The 25,688-nt window shown below is 44.1% G+C and overlaps 1 protein-coding gene across 2 annotated transcripts in view; it reads right to left on the minus strand.

Moving 5' to 3' along the window:
* Window positions 1-25,688, minus strand: part of SLC1A2 (solute carrier family 1 member 2) — a 132,403-nt gene that overhangs the window by 22,059 nt on the left and 84,656 nt on the right. For both annotated transcript variants that reach the window (XM_082748956.1, XM_082748957.1), the window contains exons 6-9: window positions 21,724-21,850; window positions 13,229-13,462; window positions 8,148-8,342; window positions 4,308-4,442 (exon numbers count right to left, since the gene is read on the minus strand). In XM_082748956.1, coding sequence (XP_082605082.1) covers window positions 4,308-4,442; window positions 8,148-8,342; window positions 13,229-13,462; window positions 21,724-21,850 — 691 coding nt within the window. The remainder of the gene's footprint in view (window positions 1-4,307; window positions 4,443-8,147; window positions 8,343-13,228; window positions 13,463-21,723; window positions 21,851-25,688) is intronic.

A 25,688-nucleotide genomic window follows, 5' to 3' on the forward strand; every position in this document is an offset into this window, starting at 1 on the left:
CACTGTTCACATGACAGAGCTGAAGTCTGGAGGGTAACTTGCTCAAAGTCGCACAAAGAGTAAGTGCAGAGCTCAGATCCAGGGCTCCTGACTGTTTGCTTTCTTTTCTCTGGGCACAGAACCCCCAGCCCCTCCCACACCTGAGATCCAACCAGAGCCAGAAGACAGCTCTTCATTTGTACCTTCCTTCCCACGCCAGCCTGGGATTGAGTTTTCTCATATAGAGTTTCATCAATATAGTTAATCCAAATGTATCATCAGTTTTGGGTTCAGCCAACTCCCTTCTGCTGGCACGTTCCTGCCCTGGAGTTAGGACGCCCTGCTCTCGGCGCAAGTACGAACATGTGAGCACTGGTGTGGGGTGATGGGGAGGACCCAGCCCTCCTATTCCATTCGCTAGTATTTAGGTCAGAAGTGGGTAGGGTCTTAGACGTTTCATGAAATGGCTCTCATCCAACAGGCTTGGAAGCAAATGACTGCCAAGAAGCCCAGCGCCCACAATGGCTGGAGGGCTTGAATTCTCGGAGTAGCAGAGACCTTGACTGGACCCCATTTGTCCCCATTTAGGCTTTTCTGATGTTTTGTTTTAGTCTGGGGAGGAGGAAAAAAAACAGGTCAAACGAAAAATTCCCTGGCTATTCTGTGGAACTGGGGGTGACCCTAATAGGTCTGTCTTCCCTAAACCTTTCTGACTGAGCACCTCTCTCCTTTCTGCCCACTACTAGATCTGCCTGGTCAAGTAGGAAGTTGTGTCGGGGATGGGGGTAGTGGTAAAGGGTCCTGACCTGACCACCCAAGCTCTCTTGTGCCCATAGGCAAGACACTTAACTCTTCTGATTCCCGGTTTCGTCATCTGTGAAACACTCCTTAGGGCTCTTTGGGGATTAATCATTACCACATGTAAAGAACATGGCGGAATCCACCAAGTACCAGCTCCCTTTCTTCATTTCCAGATTTTTTCACTCAAAGAAAGGCATTTGCATGATCATGAGAGAAGGTTATCTCTATAATGATCTTTTATAAAAAGATCAGTCTCTAATGGTGGATTTCAGGCCTCAGACGTAAGCCCAAGAAGAGACGAGGTAATGTAGACACACGGGCAAGAGTAGTCCACCGTTTCAGGGGGTTCAAGGAGCCAAGCGGCACAGGACTTAGGAAGCAAAAGTCACAGGGGAAGCACAGGTCATTTCAATAGTTTCCTCAGTCTTTCTTCCTGCGTGGAAAGGCCCTTGGTTATCACACAACAACTCTGTGGTGAAATTTAGCACACATGTATTGAGCTCCGACTGACCCTAAAGTATTGACAATGCCCTCACTTCCCTTTCGTCCTCCTCCCCAGCAAAACCCACCCCACTCCTTTGTCTCCTTTATCCTGTTCCCTCCCAATCCTTCCACCCATAAACCACTGCGGAATCTCGGCCACCATGATGACCGCCTCTCCTCGTGGACAGACGCCATGAGAAAAGCTGCCCTGGGGCCAGCACAGGCTCCCAGAACAACGGAGCTAGCACAGACGACCCACCCCCAGCCCCTGAGAGAGGCTAGCAGGGACAGAGAATGAGGCTATTTTTCTTACTCTTCACCTTCCCTCTAAAGGTACTTTCAGAGCATTTCCCTGGTGATGAAGATCCCGTCAGGAAGATCATGACCACCCTTGCAGCCCTCCTGAGGTGTACAGATTACGTCCGGGGAGCACTTCTCTATTCTAACCTAGATCTTAACAACAGGCAAGCTCTGTGGAGAGGTGAGTCTTCCTTCCAGCTTTCCAGATGTCCTTCCCTTCAGTCACGGGCGTGTTTTTCCCTTTGGAAGGGCAAAGGGAGGGGGAAGGAATTGTTGTTTTAGATGCAGGAAACTCAAAAGCATTAAAGGTGGCTTCTGGCTCTTAAAATCTATGTCAATAGATGTCAGAAAAATTGCCCCTGCCATGTAGAGCAGTTTAAAAAAACTGTGTGGCCACTTTGGCCTTGGACCTCTGTGTCCCTGACATTGAAAACAACAGCATCCCCACCTCTGTTGCTTAGCTCCAAGATTAGACAGGAAGCATCAGTGTATACCTCACAGAACATCAGAGACTGAGTAGGTCCTTAGCAAGGATTGATTCCCATCTCCCTGTTGGGGGCCATCTGGATAGACTTGCCCTGTGAATGGGCAGTGAGTGTCTTATAGTATGAAAATGCCCTTCACTGGTAAATATACTGGGAAAGGTAGCTGAGCTATGTGGACACAATCAAGTTTGAACTTCTCTGCGTGGCCATGCCGGGTTTCCATTTTGCCCCACCTTTCACCAGACCCTGCCTCCCACTCTGTGCTCCAGTGTTACTAAACCACTCATAGGTCCTCACACTGTTTGCTGCCTCGGTGCCTTTGCACAGGCGGGCCTTGGCCTTGACTGAAATGCCCTGCTTCCTTCCCTGTCTATATCTACCTACCAGTTACAATTCAGCTCAGCTCTCACTGCCTTCAGAAGCTTGAATACAGCCATGATGAAGAATGTAGCAGCTTCCCAAACCAAGCCAAATTGGACTCAAATCTTTCCTCACTCTCAAGTCACTTTGCCTCCCTATACCTCAGTTTCCTCATCTATACACCAAGAGTAATAATACCAAACCTTCAGAGTTGTTAGAAAGTGAAAGATGTAAAATGCTTGGTGGCTGGTATCTGGTGCCCAGGCAAATTCAGTCACCATGTTCATTATTGCCTGATTCCCCCATTCTGCCCTTCCATCCAAGACTGGGGTGGGTGCCTCTTTCTAGTACAATCCTTTTATTGCACACTATATATTTTTTAAGATTTATTTCTTTATTTTATAGCAAGGGTGAGAGTGAGAATTAACTTGATCCCCAAACCAGGCAAAGACCCTACCAAAAAGGATAATTTCAGACCAATATCACTGATGGATATGGATGCTAAGATTCTCAACACGATCCTAGCAAACAGGATCCAACAGCACATTAAAAAGATTATCCACCATGATCAGGTGGGATTCATCCCTGGGCTACAGAGATGGTTCAACATTCACAAATCAATCAATGTGATAGAACAAATTAATATGAGAAGAAAGAAGAACCACATGGTCCTCTCAATCGATGCAGAAAAAGCATTTGACAAAATCCAGCATCCGTTCCTGATTAAAATGCTTCAAAGTATAGGGATAGAGGGAATATTCCTGAACTTCATCAAAACTATCTATGAAAGACCCACAGCAAATATCATCCTCAATGGGAAAAAGCTTGCAGCCTTCCTGCTGAGATCAGGAGCACGACAGTGATGCCCACTCTTACCACTCTTGTTCAACATAGTATTAGAAGTCCTAGCAACAGCAATCAGACAACAAAGAGAAATAAAAGGTATCCAAATTGGCAATGAAGAAGTCAAACTCTCTCTCTTCGCAGATGACATGATTCTATATATGGAAAACTCAAAAGACTCCACCCCCAAACTACTAGAACTCATACAACAATTCAGCAACATGGCAGGATACAAAGTCAATGTATAGAAATCAGTGGCTTTCTTATACACTAACAATGAGAGTGAGAGTAAGAGAGAAAGAGAGACCACACCATTGATAGCTGGAGGGGCAGAGGGAGAGAGAGAGAGAATCTCAAGCAGACTCCCCTGTGAGCGCAGAGCCTGACATGAGCCTTGATCCCAGGACCTTGAGATCATGATGCAAGCCAAAAGCAGGAGTCAGATGCTCAATTGACTGTGCCACCCAGGCGCCCCTACATGAGCTATTTTCATCTACTTTATTGAACTATAATTTACATATGGTAATAGGTACTCAAGCTAAGTGTATGGTTTGATGAGTTTTGACAAACATAGACACCTGTGTGTACCTGTGCCTAGGAAACATTTCTACCACCCGAAACAATTTCCTTGTGCCCCTTCCCAATTAGTCTCTTCACCCCGTCTATGCCCAGGCAACCACTGATCTCTTTTTATTGCCAAGGTTATATTGCCTTTCCTGCAGAAGGCATAAAAATGGGATTCTCTGTGCTTTGTTCATTCAGCCTAATGTCCCAGGACCCCCCTGTGCATCCGTGGTGGGTTCCTTATTGCTGGGCTTTTTACTTTGTATTGTAATTTATCTGATGCCTCCACTGGACTGTGAGGTCCTCAGCATGCTTTTTTCACCTTTGGTTCCCAGTGAGGCACTCAGTAAATGTTAGAGGGAAGGAGGGAGGGAAGGGAGGGAAGAAATTGTCATGGGGTTTTGCAAAGACCTTGGCTGCAACCTTGCATCTGGTCGAGCCCCAGGAGGCTGGACTCACATCCGCAGCCCAGCGCCCTCGGCAGGCACTTACAGAAGCCAGTCCACGGCCACCAGCAGGCTGATGTCCTCCGTTGGCAGGCCCACAGCCGTCAGGATGAGGAGCATGGTGACGAGGCCCGCACTGGGGATACTGGCTGCACCGACGCTGGCCAGCGTTGCCGTGAGGCTGAGTGAACAGAGAAGACCGGGTCAGGGGAAGAGAAAGAGGACTTGGCAAGGCCAACCCTGGCTTCAATTTTCCCAGCAGTCATAAAATTTCTTTTGTTTCTCAAAGAACAGAGTAATCTAGAGTGCCAGCACCCAGGAATTAGGGTCTTCTTGGATTCTATGCAGCTGTGGTGGAAGTTTATAAATTCAGGGATTGTAGCTGTATGCTCGGCAGGAGAGCCAATTAGCCTAACATATCACAGGGCTCAACGAAGGTAAGTGTGGCTCTCAAGCAGGCCGGGAAATAATAAAGAAGGAAAACAAATCACCCTAATCCTCCCATGGGAATACCACTGCATTCATTTCTGCTTACGCCTTTATGTCTCTGGGAGCCCCAGAGACATCTGGACTCTGTGGCAAGAGTCTGAGGAGGCCACTGCCAATGTTAACATGAGAACTCAGAATAGCAAATATCCAGATCCGATTGAGTGGACATCAGGGGAACAAATCAACAGATTCCAAATGACATTAAGCTTCAGACGCCTGGACATTTCACCATGGACTGGAAAATACATTATTCAGAAAGAAGGCGCCAAGGAGAGATAATGCAATAACAGAGGTTTTCCTTCTGAAGCTTCTCATCCTTTGCAAAGCCAGGAGCACACCCAGCACCATTTTGAAGTTGTCTCTGGAAGAGGGTTCAATCTAGGGTTCAAGTGCCCTGTCTAGACATCAGGGGGTCTCTGTGGTCTAGCAAAGGGCAGTCACTTTTTCTTCCTCTTTTCTGATGCCATTTCTGAAAGTTGTCATTTCTAAGTGGAAAGATGCTTCAGAAAATATAGATTCCCAACTTGCTTTTGTGGGCCCAGTGAAGAAAAGGAGGGTGCTTTATTTGTAGTTAGACAAAGCTAGAGTTTCTAGAGTAGGTCGTCCAGCTCCAAACTAAGAGTCAGACTTCTAAACTGGTTTAACTGAACTCAGACCATTGCTGTGACCAAGCACAGAATCCTTGATCTTACCATGGGGAAGGGACCTGAACTTACCTAATCATATGTCTGAGGACAGGAAGATCCTAGGAGGTTCTGTGGTTTGCACTGGTCTTCCCATACTGCCATCCTCCCAGGTATAAGCCTGTGACCTTCTGGACACCTCCCCTTGGTGGGATTGACAGAACCCACCTGTACTCTTCTCCTGTCCCTGTCAATGTGGCGCTGCTACCAAGGCTTAAAGAACTCCCCCTTTTTTTTTTTTTTTTTTTTTTTGGATCCTTCTGGGTCATGGGAGGTTAGAGTATAGAGTGGATATTGATGAAGATTATGGAAGGGAGCAACCTGAATTCGAATCCCAGCTCTGTCACTTATTAACCACAGGACTTTGAGCAACTTACTTTACCTCCTTGTGCCATGATTTCCTTATCTTTAAGAAAGCGTCATCAGGAGCTAATAAATAGAAAGCACAGAGAAGAGGCCTGACGCATTGCAAGCCCCCAGTAAATGTGAACCGTTCCTGTTATCAGAAAGTCTGGGCAGGGTGAGGCCCCTTTGCAAATAAAAGCTTCCCTAAAGCCCTGAGAGTTAGAAGGTGGGAATTCTCTTCCATTTCCCTGGCACAGATAGAACACCAGGAAAGGGGGACTTCCCAAGTTCCAACGGTCAAGGCCTCAGCCGTTTTATTTACATCAGTTGCTTCTGTTATGAGTCATTCTTACACATCTCTCTGTGCTGCGGCCCCATGGTTGGGCCCCTCTGGGCTGTGAGACACAAGCCTATAAAGGATATCTTCCTGGAAGCTGGTCCCCTACTCTCCCTTCAGCCTGCAACCGCTTCCTGGGGGCAGTGATCTCTCCTCCATCTCTCTATCTCTTTCCGCTTTTCCTGTCCTTCCGCTCCCTGGCTCACTTCTCCAGGGCTGGTTTTTGGACGCGGTACAGAGTATGACACACACATTGTCACGGCAGAGCCTCACAGTAACCCTGCAAGGTACATATGGTTGCCTCTGCTCTCCATGGGGGAAACCAAGAACTGGATGGATGGAGAAACATCGAACTGCTTGGCTGCCGTCTGCTGGGCTTGGGACACTCATCTGCTTGATTCCGATGCCATGTGGGCCCCTGATGCCCCCATCCCCAATCCCTCCAACACTGAAAACTCTGCATTAATCAATCCCAGTCATTGGTCAGCAGTCGGTCCTCCCGTCTCTTACGTTTTCATCGAATGGTGTGAACTTGGTGGGAAGTGTGGCTGCCATCAGGGCCAAGAATTCAGGGACCAGAAATCATCTCACTTGGCTTCAAAAGGAGGGGTTTTTCCTTTTGTTGGTCTCTGAGTTTAAAGCAAGAGACGTTGGCAGTCTTATGTGCATTCTGTGACCACGTGACTCAGAAGACGTGACACCCGGATCTGAAGCACGATTTCCCTGAGTGACATCATGGCATTCACTACACCACCGTCACATTCTTCTTTCGTATTCTAGAAGTACTGAATGCTATTGAGCATCACTAATAGCAATAATACTAGTAGCTAACATTTATTGACAGGTGACTGTGTCCCAGGGATAATACTCTTAACCCCCTAGGATGTCCCCAATATACCCAGTGAGGAAACTGAGCCCCCCCATAGTGCTGCTATGGACTAAGTTGTGTCCCCCACTATCAAATTCATTTGCCCAAGCCCTAATCTCCAAGGTGATGGTGTTTGGAGGCAGGGCCTTGGGGGAGGGGGTGGCGGGCAGTGGTAAGGGGGAGTGGTGCTCTCATGAGGGGATTAGCTCTTATCAGAGGAGACCTACAAAAGCTTGCTCACTCTTTCTCCACCTGCCAAGGAAAGGCCAGAGCAAACAGCAAGAAGGACAACACTAGCCAGGAAGAGGACAGTCACCAGGAGCTGAGGTTTGCCAGCACTTTCATCATGGACCTCCCAGTCTCCAGAACCATGAGAAATCAATGTCTGTTGTCTAAGCACCTGCGGGTCTGTGGTATTCTGCTATAGCATCCTGAGCTAAGACAAGTCCGTGCCTCACAGCGTGGCTATAAGCATTCGAGAAATTAGCATATGCAAATAAGTGTGATCTGTAAGTTTATGGAGAAGCAATGCATTGTTAACGATCTCTTGGGAAAGCGGTCTTCCTAAATTTTTTCAAGGATGAATACATAGGGTAAAAATAGATTTAGTAAAACACAGGTATCTAAATTTGCTAGTTAATTGTAATAAAATGATTTCTGTTGTATTGAAAAACCCCTTCCTTCCAGTGCTTCGTTACTTCTGCCATCGCCCTCTGAAATGCTGAAGGGAACAGATTTTAAAGAAAGGAAAAGTGGAGTCAGAGTCAGCTGATGTTGGCCCCTGTTACAGCCCTCCTGGCTCATTAATGGGGTAGCCTTCACCAACCACCCTGCGGCTGGAAGCCTGTGCTTCCCAATCTATTAAATGGGTGTAGAAATCACTGCCTTGCAACATCACAGGATTGTTAAAAATTATGTCATACCAAACTTCCAAACCAATTTCACATGTGCAATACAAATAGAAGGCCTAAGTATGAGCCTGCTTCTTTCCTGTCACAATATTTTCCCTTTGAGACTGCCAGTAACTCCCCTTCTGTGTTATTTCCTTCATCATTCTTCCACCAGGGGACCTGAAATTCAAGCGGCCCCATCAGATGGAGTTAGTGTGGAAGGGGGGAGGACAAAAGGTCATTTCAGTGCCTCCTCCACCCAATCTCCACTCACCTCACAGTCACAATCTGGCCTCCATCCAGGATAACACCATTCATCTGGGCAATAAAGATGGCGGCCACTGCTTCATAAAGGGCTGTGCCGTCCATGTTGATGGTTGCTCCGACGGGGAGGACAAATCTGGTCACGCGCTTATCGATTCCCAGATTTTCTTCCAGGCAACGGAAGGTAACAGGTAAAGTTCCAGCACTAAGGAACCAAGAGAGAGAGACACAAGAGTTTATATCTGCTTTAGAGAAGCAGGATAAAACTCAAACTGAAATGCCATCACAAAGTGTTTGTTCTTTGTTCCAATCAAGCAAGGTGACATGATTTCATGTCAGAGCCCAATTAGAGACCAGCTGTTTGGCATTTCAAATTCAGTCTTATTAAGATGCTCATAAGTAGCAAGCTCTTTTTGTTGGTTTTTGAGATCTACTTAGAGCTTTGAATTCTTGTTCCTTTGATCAGTGTGTCCCTCCTATATTAAATATTAAAGACCAAGGATCCCAGCGTCCTGGGATCGAGTCCCACATTGGGATCCTTGCTCGGCGGGGAGCCTGCTTCTCCCTCTGCCTCCATCTGCCCGTGTTCACTCTCGCTCTCTCTCTCTCTCTCTGACAAATAAATAAATAAAATCTTTTTAAAAAATAAATAAATAAATATTAAAGACCATCTGATTACCCACATTCATTGAGCTGCAAAAAAAAAAAAGAAACCACAGCATGTCAGAAAACAATGAGCTGTCAACAGTGAAGTGGAAAGAGGGATTTTTGAATGACCCATAATCTCATGCTGGAAACACTTTTCAATTCGATGACTACATGGGCTGCCTCCAGCCTCTGGGAATTGCCCTGAGCTAATTTTCAGAATGCTGGACAAACATGTTAAACACCATTTAGCCTGAACCTGAGCTTCTAGAAATTCACTAGCGACCCTCAGAGACAGTCCAACTCCCTAATACGTGGTCACTGGCCAACTGTACAGTCTTTGCAACAATATAGAGCAAAAAGCATGTGCTCTGTAGCTAATTAAGGTCTCAGTGTGGACGGAGTGACTCCCCCGCTATCATGCCAGGCCTGGGACGGGAATTCGTCACCACATGACCCAGCCTCAAGGGCCAGAACTCCTGACATGTTCGTGTGTCATTTAAATTAAGAGACCTGTAAGGATAAGGGTCACTGACGGCCAAAATATTATTTCCATGTGGAGAGAGGCGTGTGGGAGGGGTGGGTGGATTTGCTTCAAAATTTAAGTAATATGGAAAGAAACGTGAAACACCCGAATTGCCATGCGAGTGCTTTGTGGCCTGTTCTCTTTAGGGTTTGTCCTGTTTTATATTTTTCTTTTGGGGCCTTTTTTCTGTTCAAACCTTAGCAAACTGAATTGAGTGCAGACATACTTTTTTCTATCATTCATTGACAACCTTTGTCCCGGTTCCTTCCTTCTACTAGTCAGAATTAGGGTTCCCGCCAAGCTTAACATAGACCTCTGCCAGAGGTCTCCGTTTCTCCGAGAGTGGGAGAAGCTTTCTATGGCTTCAGAGGAGCTATAGAAAATGCAGATTCCAGGGCCTACTCAGAAACAGAAACCGGAAATTCTAAACTTAGGGTCGCCTCAGTCGGCATCTTCTTAAACCACTGACCCACAGGCTCCCAATAATAATCTTAGGGAAACCAGAGTCATCTTACGGGAACATTCTTCGTGATTTCAGGCCAGGGGTCTCATGCCTCCTTCTTGGTCTTAGGTAGAGGAAATGAATGTTTGGTAACCTCTTGTACCTTCTACCCAGTTGGCTGTCCCAGCTGTTTAATGTGACTCCCTCACTCCACCCTTTCTTTGGACCCTTTTGAAGAGTTGGCAGGACACCATGACTAGTCCGAAACGGCAGCTGTGGTAGGTGGCTGGGATTCTAAATGGTGGAGTCTGAGCACATTTCTGGGAGGACTGGAATATGTCAATTTTTATTATTGTATTCACTTTCCCAAAATGTCATCAAGGGGTCTTCAGATAATTAAATAGATCAGAGAAAATAATCGGTAAATCATGAAAATATTCTCAAAATTCATATATACCCAACCAATCCAAATGGGAACTTGAGAATTTTAACTCTTTCTTGCCCATCTGACATTCTGACATGGGTTTTTTGGCTCCTGCCTCAATGACCATATGACAGTTTTCAAATATTGCTAATAGTAACTAGCAGATACTTGACAGTCTTCTTCTCTTTTCCCAGAGTAGTTTCAACAGCATGGACTGATGTCAGCAGGATGCAGAGAGGAGTGTCCCAGGCTGCCCCCTTCCATCAGTCCTCCCTGACACCAGCCTGTTGAGAAAAGGAAGTCAGCTCCTTCCACTTCTCCTTCCATTAGGGTCCAAGGAGGTAGAAAGAATAGTTACCTGGCCATCCTGAGGCTTCGTGTTTTTTCCCTCCGGTCATAATGGCAGAGTTAGTTCTAAGTATGTGACTCATGCCACAGATTTTTCTTTAAGTGCGTTTTCTTTTAACAAATGATATTCCACATCCCGGCAAAAGCCACAGTTTAACCAAAGATTAATTCACTTGAAATACAGGGTAAGGAGGAGAAATGGGTCTAGCATTCGTGGCCTTGGCCAGATAACCCAAGCATCTATCTGATTCAAATACAAATATGAACTTGGGCCATCCATATGCCTTTAGGATTTACTTTATCTAATTAAAAGTACTGGGAAAACTGTCTAGACATTCAAAGGAAAGATAATAATATTTTTGAAAGATTTAAAGATCAAAACCACAAAGGCATTGGAAGAAAATATAATATTTTATCATTTTTGGTGGTAATTTTCCTGAGGAAAAAAATTGAAATTCCAAATACTAAATGAAAATACTGACAACTTCAATGACACGCAAATTTAAAACTTCTAGGGGCAAAAACATGACAAATTTTCAAGACAAGCACCAGACAGGGAGGAACATCATTTGCAACATGGGATACATGAGTTAATGTTTTTATACATGAAGAGAGTTAAAGCCAATCAGGAATGGACGCATTCCCCAATAGGAAATGACCATCACAAAAAATTCACAAGGTCAAACAGAGGAGGCGAGGATGGTCAATAAGAAGGCGAAGAAATGTTTCCCCTCACTAATAATCAAAGAAATGCAAAATCAGTAAGATCATCTTTCACCAATAAAATTGGAAAATTAATAAAGTGATAATATCTAGTGCTGGTGAATAGATGGGAAAAGGCAGTCTCACACACCCCATTAGTGGGGATCTACACTAACAGACTTTTTTGAGCAGCAAGCTGGTGGTACATTTTCAAACATATAGTGTGCTTACCACTGGACTCAGAAATTCCACTTCTATAAATTATCCTGAGTGGATCATCAGACAAGCTTACAGAAAAGTGTTTATAAGGATGCTTGTCACAGCCCTGCTTAGTAATCACACTTTACATGTACATCACACAGGAGAGGAGGGGTTGTGTTGTGGCACCCACAGGGTATTATTATGTCATTTAAAAAGAGTGGGTGGGAAGATCATATTGACAGAACTTTTATGATAGATTGACCGATGATAGCAATTTACAACACCTATACATGGTACAAACTGGAATAATATAGAACTACTAAGATTAACTAAAAGGGTTACTATTAATTATTCCTGGGCAATAGAAGAACTGGTAATGTTCATATTCTTCTTCAAAACTCTATTCACTGTCTGACTTTTTTCACAATGAGCAAACACTACGCTCATAACCAGAAAACAAATATAAAACTAAATATATTGTTTGGGGGGGGGATTTTACTTTTTCTCCAAAGAGAGGGGGATCTTTATGGATAGAGATACTTATCCATATGAAATATATCAGACCAAGAGGGACAAAGGAAATTTGGGGGTGTTTCCCTTCATCTTGGGAAACTGAAGGCAGAATCCAGATCCCCGAGATTATATATATTTTTAGCATCTTCTGAAATCCCACATTCTACTTCTACCAAAATCTCATTGATATACAAGATGGAAGTATATATTTGGTTTCTCAGTTGGTCACCACTATTGGCCTGTCGGGAAAAGATGATTGCCTTCTCAGGAGCCTTGGGACAACTGTCACGCTGCATCACAACAGAGTGGCCATCTCAACTGCAGACCATGGTCACAGGCTCGACACCAAGGACCTATCACTTGTGACTCCAGAGATGATGCTGAGCTAGGAGTTGCAGAGTTGGCTTACCTCCCTCCCACCTGCCTCAGTCTTAGTTTCATGACCCTTAGTTTTGTGCAGAAATACCAGTAACTAGTGCAGGCTGAAACAATAAAACTCTTATAATCTTTGAAATTCTAAATTGCCAGGTGTTTCTTATGTATCTGTTTTTGTTTGTTTGCTTGTTTGTTTGTTTTTGCTAAATTCAGTCTAAGAAGATATCTAAAAAAAATATTTTTTTTCCTCTGTGTATCTCTGGAGTCCTCACTGGCCTCAGATGCCTGGGAACTTAGTTAACGAAGAAGGAACAGACTCTCAGTCAATGTCAAGTTGAATCAACGCCAACCCGATTTTCTCAAAATCACTGGGGCAGAATGGTCCACTAGAAGGTCATACAGAAGTCACACACCTGACTGACTTCTAGTTTGGTTTTTTTTTTTTTTTTTTTTAAATCTCATTGAACACATTTGCCATGAAAAAGCTCAGTTTTTCGACTTTTGAAAAATGACTCCAAAGGAGTGATCTTCTGTGATAGCAGTTTTCAAATCACAGGTGGGAGAACTTCTTAAATAGCTTAACATCCTGATACATCCTTTTGGAAAATATTTAAAATGAAACCAATGCTAGATATGCCAGATTAGGTAGGCAAATAAATAGCATGCATTTGTCTGGGAAATTTAATATTAAATATTTCCAGGAGGGTTGCTTATCAGCAAACATGTTCATCAGAAGGCTCCTGAGTTCCTAGGAGCCAAAAATACAAAACAGTTACCTTTTTCAGAAGTATTTTAATAATACGTGAAACCCATTCCCATTGAACTTTATGATGAAAGGGTTTTGCAAAGGGGAAGTGGCAGAGAGGGGAAAAGAATGAGCAGAGAGAAAGAAAGGTGATTTCTTGTGTTCTCTACCTGGAAGCAGTACCCAGGGCAGTGATCCAAGCTTGGAAAATGCCAGCAAAAAAGGAGAAAGGGTTTTTCCTGGTGACTACAAAGTAAATCAAGGGGAGAAAGATGCCCCCATGGATGATGAGGCCCACGATCACCGTGATCATGTACATCCCCAGTTGCCTAGCAACCACTTCCAAGTCCTTGATGGCAATGATCTTCCCACAGATTAGGCAGGCGATACCCAGGGGAGAGTACCTGGAAAACAGAAAAGAAAAACAAACCAAAAAAAACCAGTGAAGACATCCTTCTGGAATTCACGACTTCTATCTGGGCCTTACATGTACTACACCCTCTGAGGAAAACCCTTCCTATTTCTGGACCAAGAGTTTCACTGGAGGAATTCCACAAGATTCGATAGCTGCTCTCCTTCACTTTAGACTAACTGTACCATCTGAAATCTCATCAGTGGGTCCGGTGATTTTCAGGAAGAGCAGACACAAGCTTTACCATCCCCCAGGTAAGCACCAAACTGGAGAGTCACAGAATCTTCGAGCATCTTGTTTGGTCTCCCTGTTCCCCTCCAACTTCATCCTTGAAAACTAGGAATCCATTTTGAGCTCCCCAGATAGCTCACGAGAGTTTTACCCACCTCTAAGGTGGCGTTGGTAAATTTGCTTTGTTTTTACCTTGGACGATAGGAAGCTTATAAAATATAAGAGAGACAGAGACAGAGAGGGAGCAAAAAAGAGAGACCTGCCAAGACAAGAAAACCCTCAGAGCCAGAGGGTCCATTTAGAGAGACGTGGTTTTATTACTTGTCAGTCTGAAAGTATTTCTTTCCATCTTGTCTTACCAGGGACGCTGGCTTCCCTGCCCCGCGTCTCAGGCAATACAGTCAGACGTCACCTCATTTCATTTTTACCACAGCCCTGAAATCAAAGTATCATTATTCTGATTTGGCAAATGGGAAATTGAGGTTCAGAAAAGTTAAGACCAGTCCAAGACCACAAAACCAGGAAGTAGGAGAACAGTCTCAGCGCCTGTGACTCTCCGAGGGTTGTTTTCCCCTCCCCCAGCCAAACCACTTTCCTTTAATGAGCAATGGGAGCTCTTTGTACATAGGCTGACAGCTTACCATATACCAATTTATTCTACGGAAACTTCCTTCATGCTTCTATCTTATTATTGTTCGATCGGGAGCTTGGAAACAACTTACTGCTGTCCTCACTCGTGAGGGCACTAACCGTGCTCTTTTTCCTCTTGAGTGTATTTTTTCCATGTTGGGCAATAGCCTTTTTTTATTGCCCAATCTGGTAGTGGTTGAAGCAGAAACTGGTTCGGCCTGCAACACCTTCCGACCAGAAAGAAAACGTTTGAGGGGGAAGTTGATACTTTAGTAAGAATTATGAACATATTTGAGAAAAAGACTGGGGGAAATGAAGTCCCAAGATAAGGTCCCCCTGCTGAGGTAACGGAGTCAGCAAAGGGAGACAGACAGCCCGACCAGATTTGCTGGTTGTTTTTTGTTTATCTGTTTGTTTTTGTTTTTTGCAATTGTGCCTTTCCTGAGTAAAAAAAGATGTGGGTAGAAGTTCCTGGGGTGGCTCAGTCGGTTAAGTGTCTGCCTTTGGCTCAGGTCCTGATTCCAGTATCTGGGGATTGAACCCCTGCATCAGGCTCCCTGCTCAGCGGGGAGCCTGTTTTTCCTTCTCCTTCTGTCTGTTGTTTCCCCTGCTTGTGTTCTCTCTCTCTGTGTGTCAGATAAATAAATAAAATCTTAAAAAAAAAAGAGAGAGGTGGGCAGAGGAGAATTATATATACAATTATATATACAATTAAGACATGAAGCTTGCCCAGCCACATGACCTTGTAGTGATTTAGTCCCATTTTATAGATGTGCAAGTCAAAGCTTAGGCTAACTCCAACCTCACGGGATTGCTGTGAGGATTGCATATTTGAGCATGCATATGTGAGCCCTGTCAAAGTCCTGCCTGCATCCCTGTGAGCACCAGTCTGACTGCTGACCAAAGAATCCTCTACATTCTGCGGTCACACATGTACACCATGTCCTCTCCCCCACCATTCTTAAAGAGCCAAGTCTGAGTTAATGTGGCTTTCTAAACCCACACAGACTACTGCCATCCAATGGCAGATGTTTTTATGAGCAAAATATTTTGTCAAGAGGAACCTTCTGAAAGAGCTGATTGGTAAATGACAAGAATTAGTGAAAACCTTAGAATAACTTTCTTCCCTGATGAGTATCCAGCCTGTAGTCTCCACATCTTTCCCCTGGGTGAAGGCTGGCAATGTTGGAGGGGTGTTTCTACAGGCATGAAGGAGCTATGTCCTTAAACCCTTGAATTTCTCACCATTTTACACTCTCCTGATGCACCCATGGTCACAACATCTCTTAGATGAGTGGGATTGTCTCAGAGGCCAGGCCTTTGTGCCAGGAAGTTGTAAGTAACTGAGCACAATGCACTTTCCCATAAAGCCAACAAGCATTTCTCTTCATAAGCCACGAGATCAATTCTTTCCCAAGCACCAACCAGCCTTTAAAGATGTCCAGAAAAACACAAACATGAGCTGTTCTGGGTGACATTCGACTTCCCTGCTCTTCTGGGACACGCAATTTGCAGAATGGAGAAAAAGGATGTTCAAGGCACTTTGCCAAGCAAGACCAGCTATCTTGTCCCCCTGGAGAACACATTTGAGCCAGAGCCAAACAGTTCAGAGAGAGGAAACATGTTTCCTCCGGAGCACTCAGCTCACTAGGAGAAACGTGAGTTAGCTAGATCAATGAAGAATGTTACTCAAAGGCCAGAAGGTAGAGTCTCTGGGCAAATAAATATGGTGAGCAGGAATGAACCACCTTGGTCTCCAGAACAGGAATGAGCATTAACTCGAAGAAGGAAAGAGCTTTTGTCCTCAATGGTGTCTTCTAGGGTCATTACTTCCCTGCACCTGTGTTCAAAATGAGTGGTTTAATCTTCTACTCAGGAGCTGGAGTTTCTGAGCTCCTGGGTTTCTACATAATTATCTCATTGAAAATGACACTCCATGGAAAAGAAAGGGAAAATGCCTAGGATTCGAGGTCACCACACAAAGCTCCTGAGATGAAGCAAGCAATCAAAGCTATAAACTGAAGTGCATGAAGAGACTGGGGGCCCCAGTAAGTTTCTGAAGCCAAATGGTGCCCAGGAATAGCTGGACCCACTTCTAAATTAGAAGGACATGACTGCAGAGTAGGAAGAGAAAATATCTTTCACACTGTCGTTGGGTTGCTTTTATCTGCAGCTCTGGGCACTGTGGTCAAAGCCACTGATTAATCTAAGATTGGCCCGTCAAGTCTTTTTCTTCCCGTTGCATCAACCATTCTTTCCTCCATTCACTTGGCATCTCTACCCTTGTCATCTTCAGGTTCCCTCCCACCAAGACTGCCCTCCACTCCATAAACACAAACTCATATACAGAATTTAACATGCCCAGACCTCAGTGTCTCTGTGCATTCACAGACACCAGCTTCACAATCAAGTTGGCCTGCCTGGTATCAACGTGGATTCGCCAGGCCCACCACATACTGGTTGAGTTAGAGTTTCCTGGAGCTGACCTAGGGGGCATTTATATTTTAAACAAGTTCCAGGTAATTCCTGATGTGTTTGGAAACCAGTGTTTCAAGGGCTAAAATCTGCTCTACAACCGATGAAATGCAGATATTACTTAGTTAGCCTCTGGAAACCACTTCCATTAGCTCCAACTGATTCAAGACCTTTAGTCTTAACCCATTAAGGTAAATAATTCAGGACTCTGAGTCCAGGACCAATGGTGGATCAGACACTCAGATGGAAATTAGTGGAGGGACTTTCTCAGGCTTGCCGTAAAGCCACTCTGGTTCTGTCCCACAATGCTATTGGTTTCCAATAGCAACACTAGCCTTCCAGTTTGGGACAGAACCCAGGAGAGCTAAGAAATCAGAGAGTCTGTCAACAGAGAGCTAAATATACATTCAAGAGTTACCTAAGGGTGTTGTCTGTATTCAGGCTCAAAAAGTAACACAACTCTCCATTTTTCCCAGTCCACTTAGATCTAGACAGGTGTCCTGATTATCCAAGGAGTGACTGTGCTCAGAGTTACTTTGTGTGGATTAGAAATTTTCATCAAGATAGGCTGAAAATCAGTATGGAGAGCCTCCAGGCTTGTAGCCTCCTAGGGACTTCATTTTTCAAGTCAGTAAACCCCAACTCATCATGGTAGCAAGGCCCTGTGGGATCTACCTCTTGCTCACCTCCCCAACTTCACAGCTTTCTACCTCCTTACCAACCAACCACATTACAGCTACTCCTGATCTTCATTCTGACCCTTGAAAACCCTTTATCTGCTGTTTCCTCCCCCTGGAAAATTCTCCTGTTGGTTCTTCACAGAGCAACCTCTTTTCATTCTTCAGGTCTTCATCAAAAGTCACTTCCCCAGACAGCCCTCCTGGGTCCTCTGGATCGCGTCTAAGGCATATTTCCATCCCCCATCACTCTCGGTCCCAATGTCCTGGTTACTGACTTTGTAGCAGAGATTACTGTCTGAATTCTAATTTGTTTCCTTTTATTCCTTTAATTCTTCTCCTTTTCCAAAAGAATATAGGCTCCACGAGGGCTAGAATTTTCCTCTCTCATTCACCATTGTATCACTGGCACCTAAAATTATTATTGGCATAGAAGAGGGGCTCAAAATATATTTGTGGAGTGAAAGCAAGGATGGATGGATGGATGGATGACTGGATGGATGGATGGACAGTTGGATGCATGGATGGATGGATGGATGGGTGGGTGGTGGTGGTGGTGGTAGGTTAACAGGAAGGGAAAATTGAAAGAATGAAGAGATCTCACTTCTTGCCTTGGTTTTCTATAGCGGCGAGAGTATGCAAAGTTTTACTTTCTGTTTAGATTTTCAGATTTGAAAAAAATGCTTTGAAGAAATTTGCAAAAAATGAGGATATGAAAATCATACTGAAATTAAGGGTTTTTCTCTCTCTCTCTCTCTTTTTTTTTTTTTTTTTTTGGTAAATCAGAGTTCCTTTTAGGCTTCTTGAAGAATCCATGAACACAGAGAAACAGAGGATATGGATTGAATGATAACAGTAATGATAATCACAAAATAACTGCAATGATAATACTGGTTCATAGACAATGTTTAGGCAGGTCCCAGGACGTGAGAAATACTTTGTAACTGTTGGTCACAATTTCATTTAATTCTCCCAGCAACCCTAGGAGGTTGATTCTATGATCAATCCATTCCGATGTGGGGTTTAGGATCTGTCTAACTCGTATAGAGTCACACAGTTAGTAACCAGAGTGTCCTGGATTTACTCTGGTGTGAAGTCAGACAGAAACTGAATAAGGTGCCATACAATTAATTAGTTAGTTAATAAGGCACTGTGCAACACTGGGCAAGTTAAGCTCTGTGCTTAGTTTTCACATCTGGAAAATGGGGCTAATAAAACTACATATTTCTGCTAGGTATTACTGAGACAATTAAGTCAGCTAATGCACGTAAAGCAAGTGGAACGGTATTCAGCATATAGCAGGAATTTGGCAAATCTTAGCTACGATTTAATGACAATTATAATAATAATAATTAGCTCCTCAGTAATAAATAGGTGCAGCACAATAAAAGAGGTAATGTTGAGCACATAGCAAACATTTCATAACTCTAAGTTATAATTTAGTAATAATCGCTATTACAATAATAGCCACCTCTGCAATGTTTTATTTTGCTATTATACTATTCTGACTACCACACAGAGAAGAATCCCCAAGAACTGATCATTTAGCTTTGAGGGGGTCAGTTAAAGAGTAATTGAGTGTTTCACCCCAAACCTTCCCACACTCATCGTTATCCGGCACTGACAAGGCAGCTAAAGAATGAAAGAAATGTGTAGAAACGGCATCTTGTGTCATAGAACGCCCTCCTGACTGTTGGTCTAGATGAGGTCAACGAATAGCTGTCAGAAATCGTTCCATAGGCCTTGTCCCTGGCTCACAATTGCTCTGCGTCTCCTGGGATTTGATACTAAATCTTCAGTAGTTTTGGTTTCAGTGTACAGGAAACCTTGATCCACACCCTTCATCCCTGTGGAGAAGAGAGCACGCCCTTCATCCCATGACTGACCTCACTTCCTAGATTCCTTCTCTTTATGGGCTCAGTGGAAGTGACACGGCCCACATCCCTGTAATCATCATACAGAAATATGAACCGAATTTTTAGAGCAAGGATGCTCATCCTAAAAAATTCTAGGAGACCAGAGCAGATCCTAATGCTTACTACCAAGAGGCATATCCTACTTTAGGCATTATCATCTATTAAAGTCTCAACAACCACAGATGGATCTTAACGTTTCTAAGCATATTTTTTTTTAGAGCATCACATTGTGTGTGACTTTAGATTTTCATAGAAAAGAAATATTCAGAAATCTAGGATTGCCTGAAAACTTGAAAAATCAGCATGACAGACACACACACAATTTTACCGGCATCCTGTCTGTGTTTTAAAAGTACAAAAAGCAATGATCTGAAACAAGCCAAGTCTAGTAAATATGTTTCATGAAATCACGAGGTACATCTTCTTGATCTGAGGCCCATCAGCTAGCCTACTCACTCCTGAGGGTTCAGTAAGAATTTCTACCAGCACGTCACAATGTTTGGTTCCGTGGAGGCAAAAAAAAAAAAGTCAAAAACAGATTTTTGCCCTTGTAAAGTGGGAGTAGGGGCCAAGGAGAGGAAGAAGAGAAAGAGAAGGTAGAATTTTAGTGGAAGGCACCACACCAAAGTAAAAGAAGATCAGAGGAGGATTGGACGAGGTGGGTAACGGGGGAGCACACAGAGACAGGGAATCTGTAATCCAGAATTTCTGTGACAGATAGGACACAGATGTCGCTTAATCTAATAATTCTTTTTTTCCAGACAAGCATACCAGACCATCATAGAGATCTGGAACAAACGCATGTAAAATTCTTTCCATCTGAGGGGCACATGGGTGGCTCAGTGAGTTAAAGCCTCTGCCTTAGGTTCAGGTCATGATCCCAGGGTCCTGGAATCGAGTCCCGCATCGGGTTCTCTGCTCAGCAGGGAGCCTGCTTCCTCCTCTTTCTGCCTGCTTCTCTGCCTACTTGTGATCTCTGTCTGTCAAATAAATAAATAAATAATCTTTTAAAAAAAATCTTTCCATCTGAGAGATATGGGGCAGTAGAAAGTTCTGAAGGTGGTATAGCTTCCTTTATAAAGGAATGGATGCTCTTACTCTCCTGGGCTGTCCTAGAGTTCAGAACCACTGCACATAAACCTACATGAAATGGAGTAGAGATGGTATTGCTTGGATAATTCAAACAAAAACGCCCCCCAACTATGCATCAAGGATTGTGAAATCAATAGCTACTCCAGCTCCTCTCCCCCACCCAGATACACAGTCTTAAGCAAAGTATTCAACTTCAATATACCTCAGTTTCTTCTTCTGGAAAATGAGAGCCGATGCCATCTTTGCAGGGTTATTGGAGTTACAATAGGTAAGTATTAAGCACTTATCATGGCTCTTCACAGATAAAAGGAAATCGAGAATTGATAGGTTTTATTGTTCTAATTATCTGATATGTACAATTAAGACATAGTCACTCTGGACCACAGTCTTTTCTTCTACACAACTAGAGGGTAGAACCACATTTCCAAGAGTACTTATAATTTTAATGTGTCCTCTGTGATATCATTTTGCTTGCATGGCCTGAAAACTGCCTCTTTTTCCTTCTGTCGGAATCAAGATTCTCCGATACATTGCTTTTGGACACCAGAATACTAGAGTGGTGGTCCTTCCACACACCCTGAGTCAGGCCATATCATCCCTGGTATCTTGGACTTACCTCGGTGTTTTCTGATACTGCTGGTTCAGAATTGCTAGTTGGTTTTTTCAGCTTGCCCTCTTTTTAATTGTCGTTGTTGTTTTTGTGTTCCCACTGCAGGGATTGGCAAACTTTTTATGTGAAGGGTCAGATAGTAAATACTTTAGTCTTTGCAGGCTACACGGTGTTGCTCAGAATGACTCGACTCTGCCATTCAGCATAAAGCAGTGCTAGACAATATGTGAATGAATGGGTGTGGCCGTGTGCCAATAAAACTTTATCTATGGGCCCTGGATGTGAATTTCATGTAATTTTCAATATGTGTGAAAAATACTACTCTTTTGATTTTTTTTCCCCCCAGCAACATAAAAACATAAAACCCAGTCCTGTAGGCCACTAAAGGAGTAGCAGAAAGGATCTGGCCTGAGGATGAGCCATAGTTTTCCAAACCATTTTCCAGGGGAAGCTCCCAGAAAGAGATTTTCATCCCTTTCTCAAAGTCTTTCTGGAGAACATTTTGCTTGGTCCATGGCCACCCACTCACTCCTGCTAGGAAGACTCCACGATCTTCCAAGGATCCCAAGACCTCTGGACGCCCCCACCCCAACCACACTGAAGGAAGAACAAGCCCACTTACCACATGATCATAATCACTAACTTCATTACAATCTCATTCAAAATGTTGAAGAATTCCACCATCAGCTTGGCCTGCTCGCCCATCTTCCCCATGGCGATGCCAAAAGCGATAAAAAACCCTATCAGACCTGTTGGGAGAAATCACATTACACAGAAGGGCAGATTAGAAATATGTGTTTCTTCTCCCTCCTTCACCATTCCCGACATAGGGAGCCACCTTCTCCCCTGCCTGTTGCCCTGTGAATTAGGCATTCGGTTTCACACTGAAAATACCTTTCTCCTGGATAATTATGGCATCCCCTAACATTTCCCACAACAGTTGAACTGTCAGTGGTGTTAGTTCCTTGGAGGAAATGAATTCCGTTTCATTCCAAACTCAAAACGCTCTCTTCTCCTCACTTATGAAATCATGGGTAAGCTGATTCCATAGTCCATAGATTAATGAAGGAAAGCTTGTTGGAACTTGGGGATTATCGTGCAAACTTTGGAGCCTACATCAGAACTGCAGAGACCAATTAGCTAAGAAAATCCCTGCCAGGGTTATGTCTATGTTAGTTTGGTGTTATTCTAAACTCATGCGTGGCTGGTATGTTTCACTGTAGGAAAATCCTGGGCATAAAAGTATTTTTCTACTGCTACATGCCTAATGTGAGAAGGAGGAAGAATGTTGAAAAGTCAAATGGAAAGCAATGAGAAATCAAAAACAGTTGGGAAACCCCAATTGACCGAGTTCATTTGGATTTAACTTGTTATTAATTCTTCATCATTCTTTTCATGGTCAAAATTGGTAGAATGCTTCCTTTTTTACTGCATTTTTTTTTTGCAATATCATAAAGGCAGAATATAGACTTTGTAACTTTCTAGCTTCTTAGTCCCCTTCTCCCTTCACTTGACATCACTTGACTTCAATCTCAATCCAGCCCCACCACAGCCTGTAAAAGCAATCCTAAGCCGGGCTGTAAGGATGTGGGGAACTCTGTCCCCATCAAATTGCACTGGGTCCTGAACCAGCATCAACACCTAAGCTTGGTTCTTATCTCTGTATTGTCTTTGCCTCATTCCCTCCACCTGAGTACCTGTCCTGGGAAGTTCCTCCAAGCTGGGCCTGGCTTCTCTCTCCCCACAAGATTCCCTCCCTTCACCATTCCTTCCCATTCTTGTCCTCAGAGTCTCACCCCCAGCCTGAAGTCTCACCCAGGCCTACCCAGGGACTGGGGCACAACATGGCTTACAGACATCCCCATTACTGCGGATCTGAATTTCTGATTCCCAGTCAGGCTGTGCCCTCATCCCACTCCTGACCCACAATTGCCAGTCCTGCGGCTCCAATTCTGACTACTTGCATGAACTGTCAGTCTATGCTACTGTCCCTTTGGCCACAGGACCTTGCTTACCCATCTGACATTTTCTCTGAAATGTAGTATGGCCCATCCCCTATACCCCTCTCCTTCCTTCCTCTTCCCTACACCAGCCTTATCCCAGTTTGGCAGACCTAATTGCTAGTCCTCTCTATTACATTCAGTTTCCTATTGTGTTCAGTTCTGCCCAGAGTCTTGAGTTATACTGGGAGAATTATAGCATTACAGTTTGATTCTCTTGGGGAGGAATTCTTTTTCTCTGAACCTCTGACTTTACCTTTTTCCTAGCTCCCCCAAAACCACTCACTTCCCCACACCAAGCACATATCAACTCAGACTGTGCAACTATCCTTCTTTGGAGCCTCTCTCTTTACCAAAAAGAACCCAGCACGTGTACCCAGGAATGTTAATCCCCAGTAGTGAATACTTGTCCTTTTCAGATCTCAGCCACAAAGACCGGCAAGGGCCTTACAAGTGGGTTATTGGCCACAGAGACTGGCTTCATGAAATTTAGTGATCAGGGAAGAGTGGTCTAGCTCTCCCATCACATATGGAACCAAATCTGGGCTATTCCCAAGCCCTTCTCTCAAGCACATAGAGAAGAGTTTGCTAGGGGTGTAGTGAGAAATAATCTGTGAAGATTCTGGCTGAGAATAGCTAGTATTACCCAGTTAATTTCATTTGGAGATTTTAAGAGAAAAAACTCAAGGTCTCGAAATCTCAAAGAGCTGGCAGAAAAAAGTTCCCCTTGTAGGGTCAGCAGAAACTGGGCCACATCTATCACTGAGAGAGAAGTTGGAAGGAGCAAACTCTGCCAGGAATTTATTTAATGGTTGGGGTTAGAGGAGAGAGCTCAGAAGTGGTCTGGAGGTTACTGGGGAAAGAAATGAGTACCTCAAGAAGAGGGAGCCCAGAGCCAAGGTTTTGTCTTCACTTACTGCAATGCCTGATCATTGGGACTTTCCAAAACAAAACAAAAGCCACCTTCTCCACCCTTAGAAGACCAAGGGATTTGTACATGGGAAGTTTCTCAACAGTCTAACTTCCCTTGGCTTTCCAGAGCTCTGTCTGCCACTGCCCACCCATGTCCAGCTTCCATGTCACTTCCTCTGTCAACATCACCTCACTAAAGTCACTTACTGGAACTGGGATGTTTTGCTTGAACAAAGCCCCCTTAGACTGGATTGCTGGGGCTGAGAGTGTAGTGAGTTGTGTTGAAACTCCCCAGTACAGCCCAGGGTCAACATGATTTCCCAGAATCCACCAAGAATCTGGAAACGACCATGAAAGTCTTCTGAATGATTCACCCCAAAATTTTGGCCTCATGACTCATGGTCTTAACCTCCTCCAGAATATGTAGTGGACTATGGGTTCACTTTGGGGCTTCAGGGACAGAGTATGGCTAGGAAGGTCCTGAAAGGATCACATACATCTGGCAATGGGCAAGAAGGGGTGGATCCAGGGTAGATCTGAGGGTATTTGCAAGTTCCCCTCAGAGGAACTCACCCTCTGTCCTCTCTCTTTCCTCCTGTCATCTCACACTGACTGTTAACAATGTTTATTGATCTTCCATTGCCTCTCCTCCATGCTCTCACTTACTCAACCTACTTCCCACCAGGCCAAACTAGAAAATTCCTACTGAAGCTTCTGCTTTTCAGTGCCTAGACAATCCTCCTTCTTCTCTACCTCTTTGTCTCAACAATTCTGGGTAAGGTAGGTGTCAGGTGAGCAAGTTTAGAACAAACAAACAGGATACCCAGTTAAAGTGTGGATTTCAGATAAAGAACAAATATATTTTATTTTAGTATAAGTATGTCCCTTCCAATATTTGGGACATACCCTACGCTAAAAAAGTCATTTGTTGTTCACCTGGAATTCACACCTAACGGCGTCTAGTCCTTTCTCTGACAACCCTACTAAGGAGACAAGGGCATTTGATCTCCTAGATGGTAAAGTGGAAGGACCATTGAGCTTATCCCCTTCTAGCCAGCAATCCCTCAAATCCTTAGAAATCTTGCTTGCATGGATCAATCTATTTCTCCTGCCTAGCTTCCCTGTTTCTCTCAGCTTAGGGTCAAATGTCCTTCTTTCTTGTGTAAGAGACATCAGTTTAATAGTGGGTGTGGGGTAGGTTGGAGGGTGGACCCAGGGGGTGGATGGGGAGCAAACTGAGCAAATGGGAATCACCCACGTGATGGGTGTCTTCATTCTCTACCAGCTGTTTTCTTATTGAGCTCCTCAGCTCTCCAACCACCTTGGATAGCGACCGTAGCCTGCACCAGCAGCAGAGCACGAGGCATAGACTACTGTGCCTCACGGGTGCAATCTCATTTAATACTCATGATGATTTACCAGAGAAATGCAATCCCAACCCCACTTTACACATGAAGCTTGAGAAGCAGAGCAACTCAGCCAATGTCAGCTCACCCGTGAGTGGTCCATAAGGGATCCAAACCTGGTCTGCTTGCCAAGCCAAAGACCCAAAACCATGGAAGACTAGGAAGGCTCCAGACTAGAGGAAAAGGACTCATTGGAATCCCAAAAAATTAAACAAAGTCATTTCCTTTGGATAAGCTCCTTTGGGGCACCAACACCAACACTTTACACT

Source organism: Mustela nivalis, assembly GCF_964662115.1.
Source record: "Mustela nivalis genome assembly, chromosome: 9".
Taxonomy (NCBI): Eukaryota; Metazoa; Chordata; class Mammalia; order Carnivora; family Mustelidae; genus Mustela; species Mustela nivalis.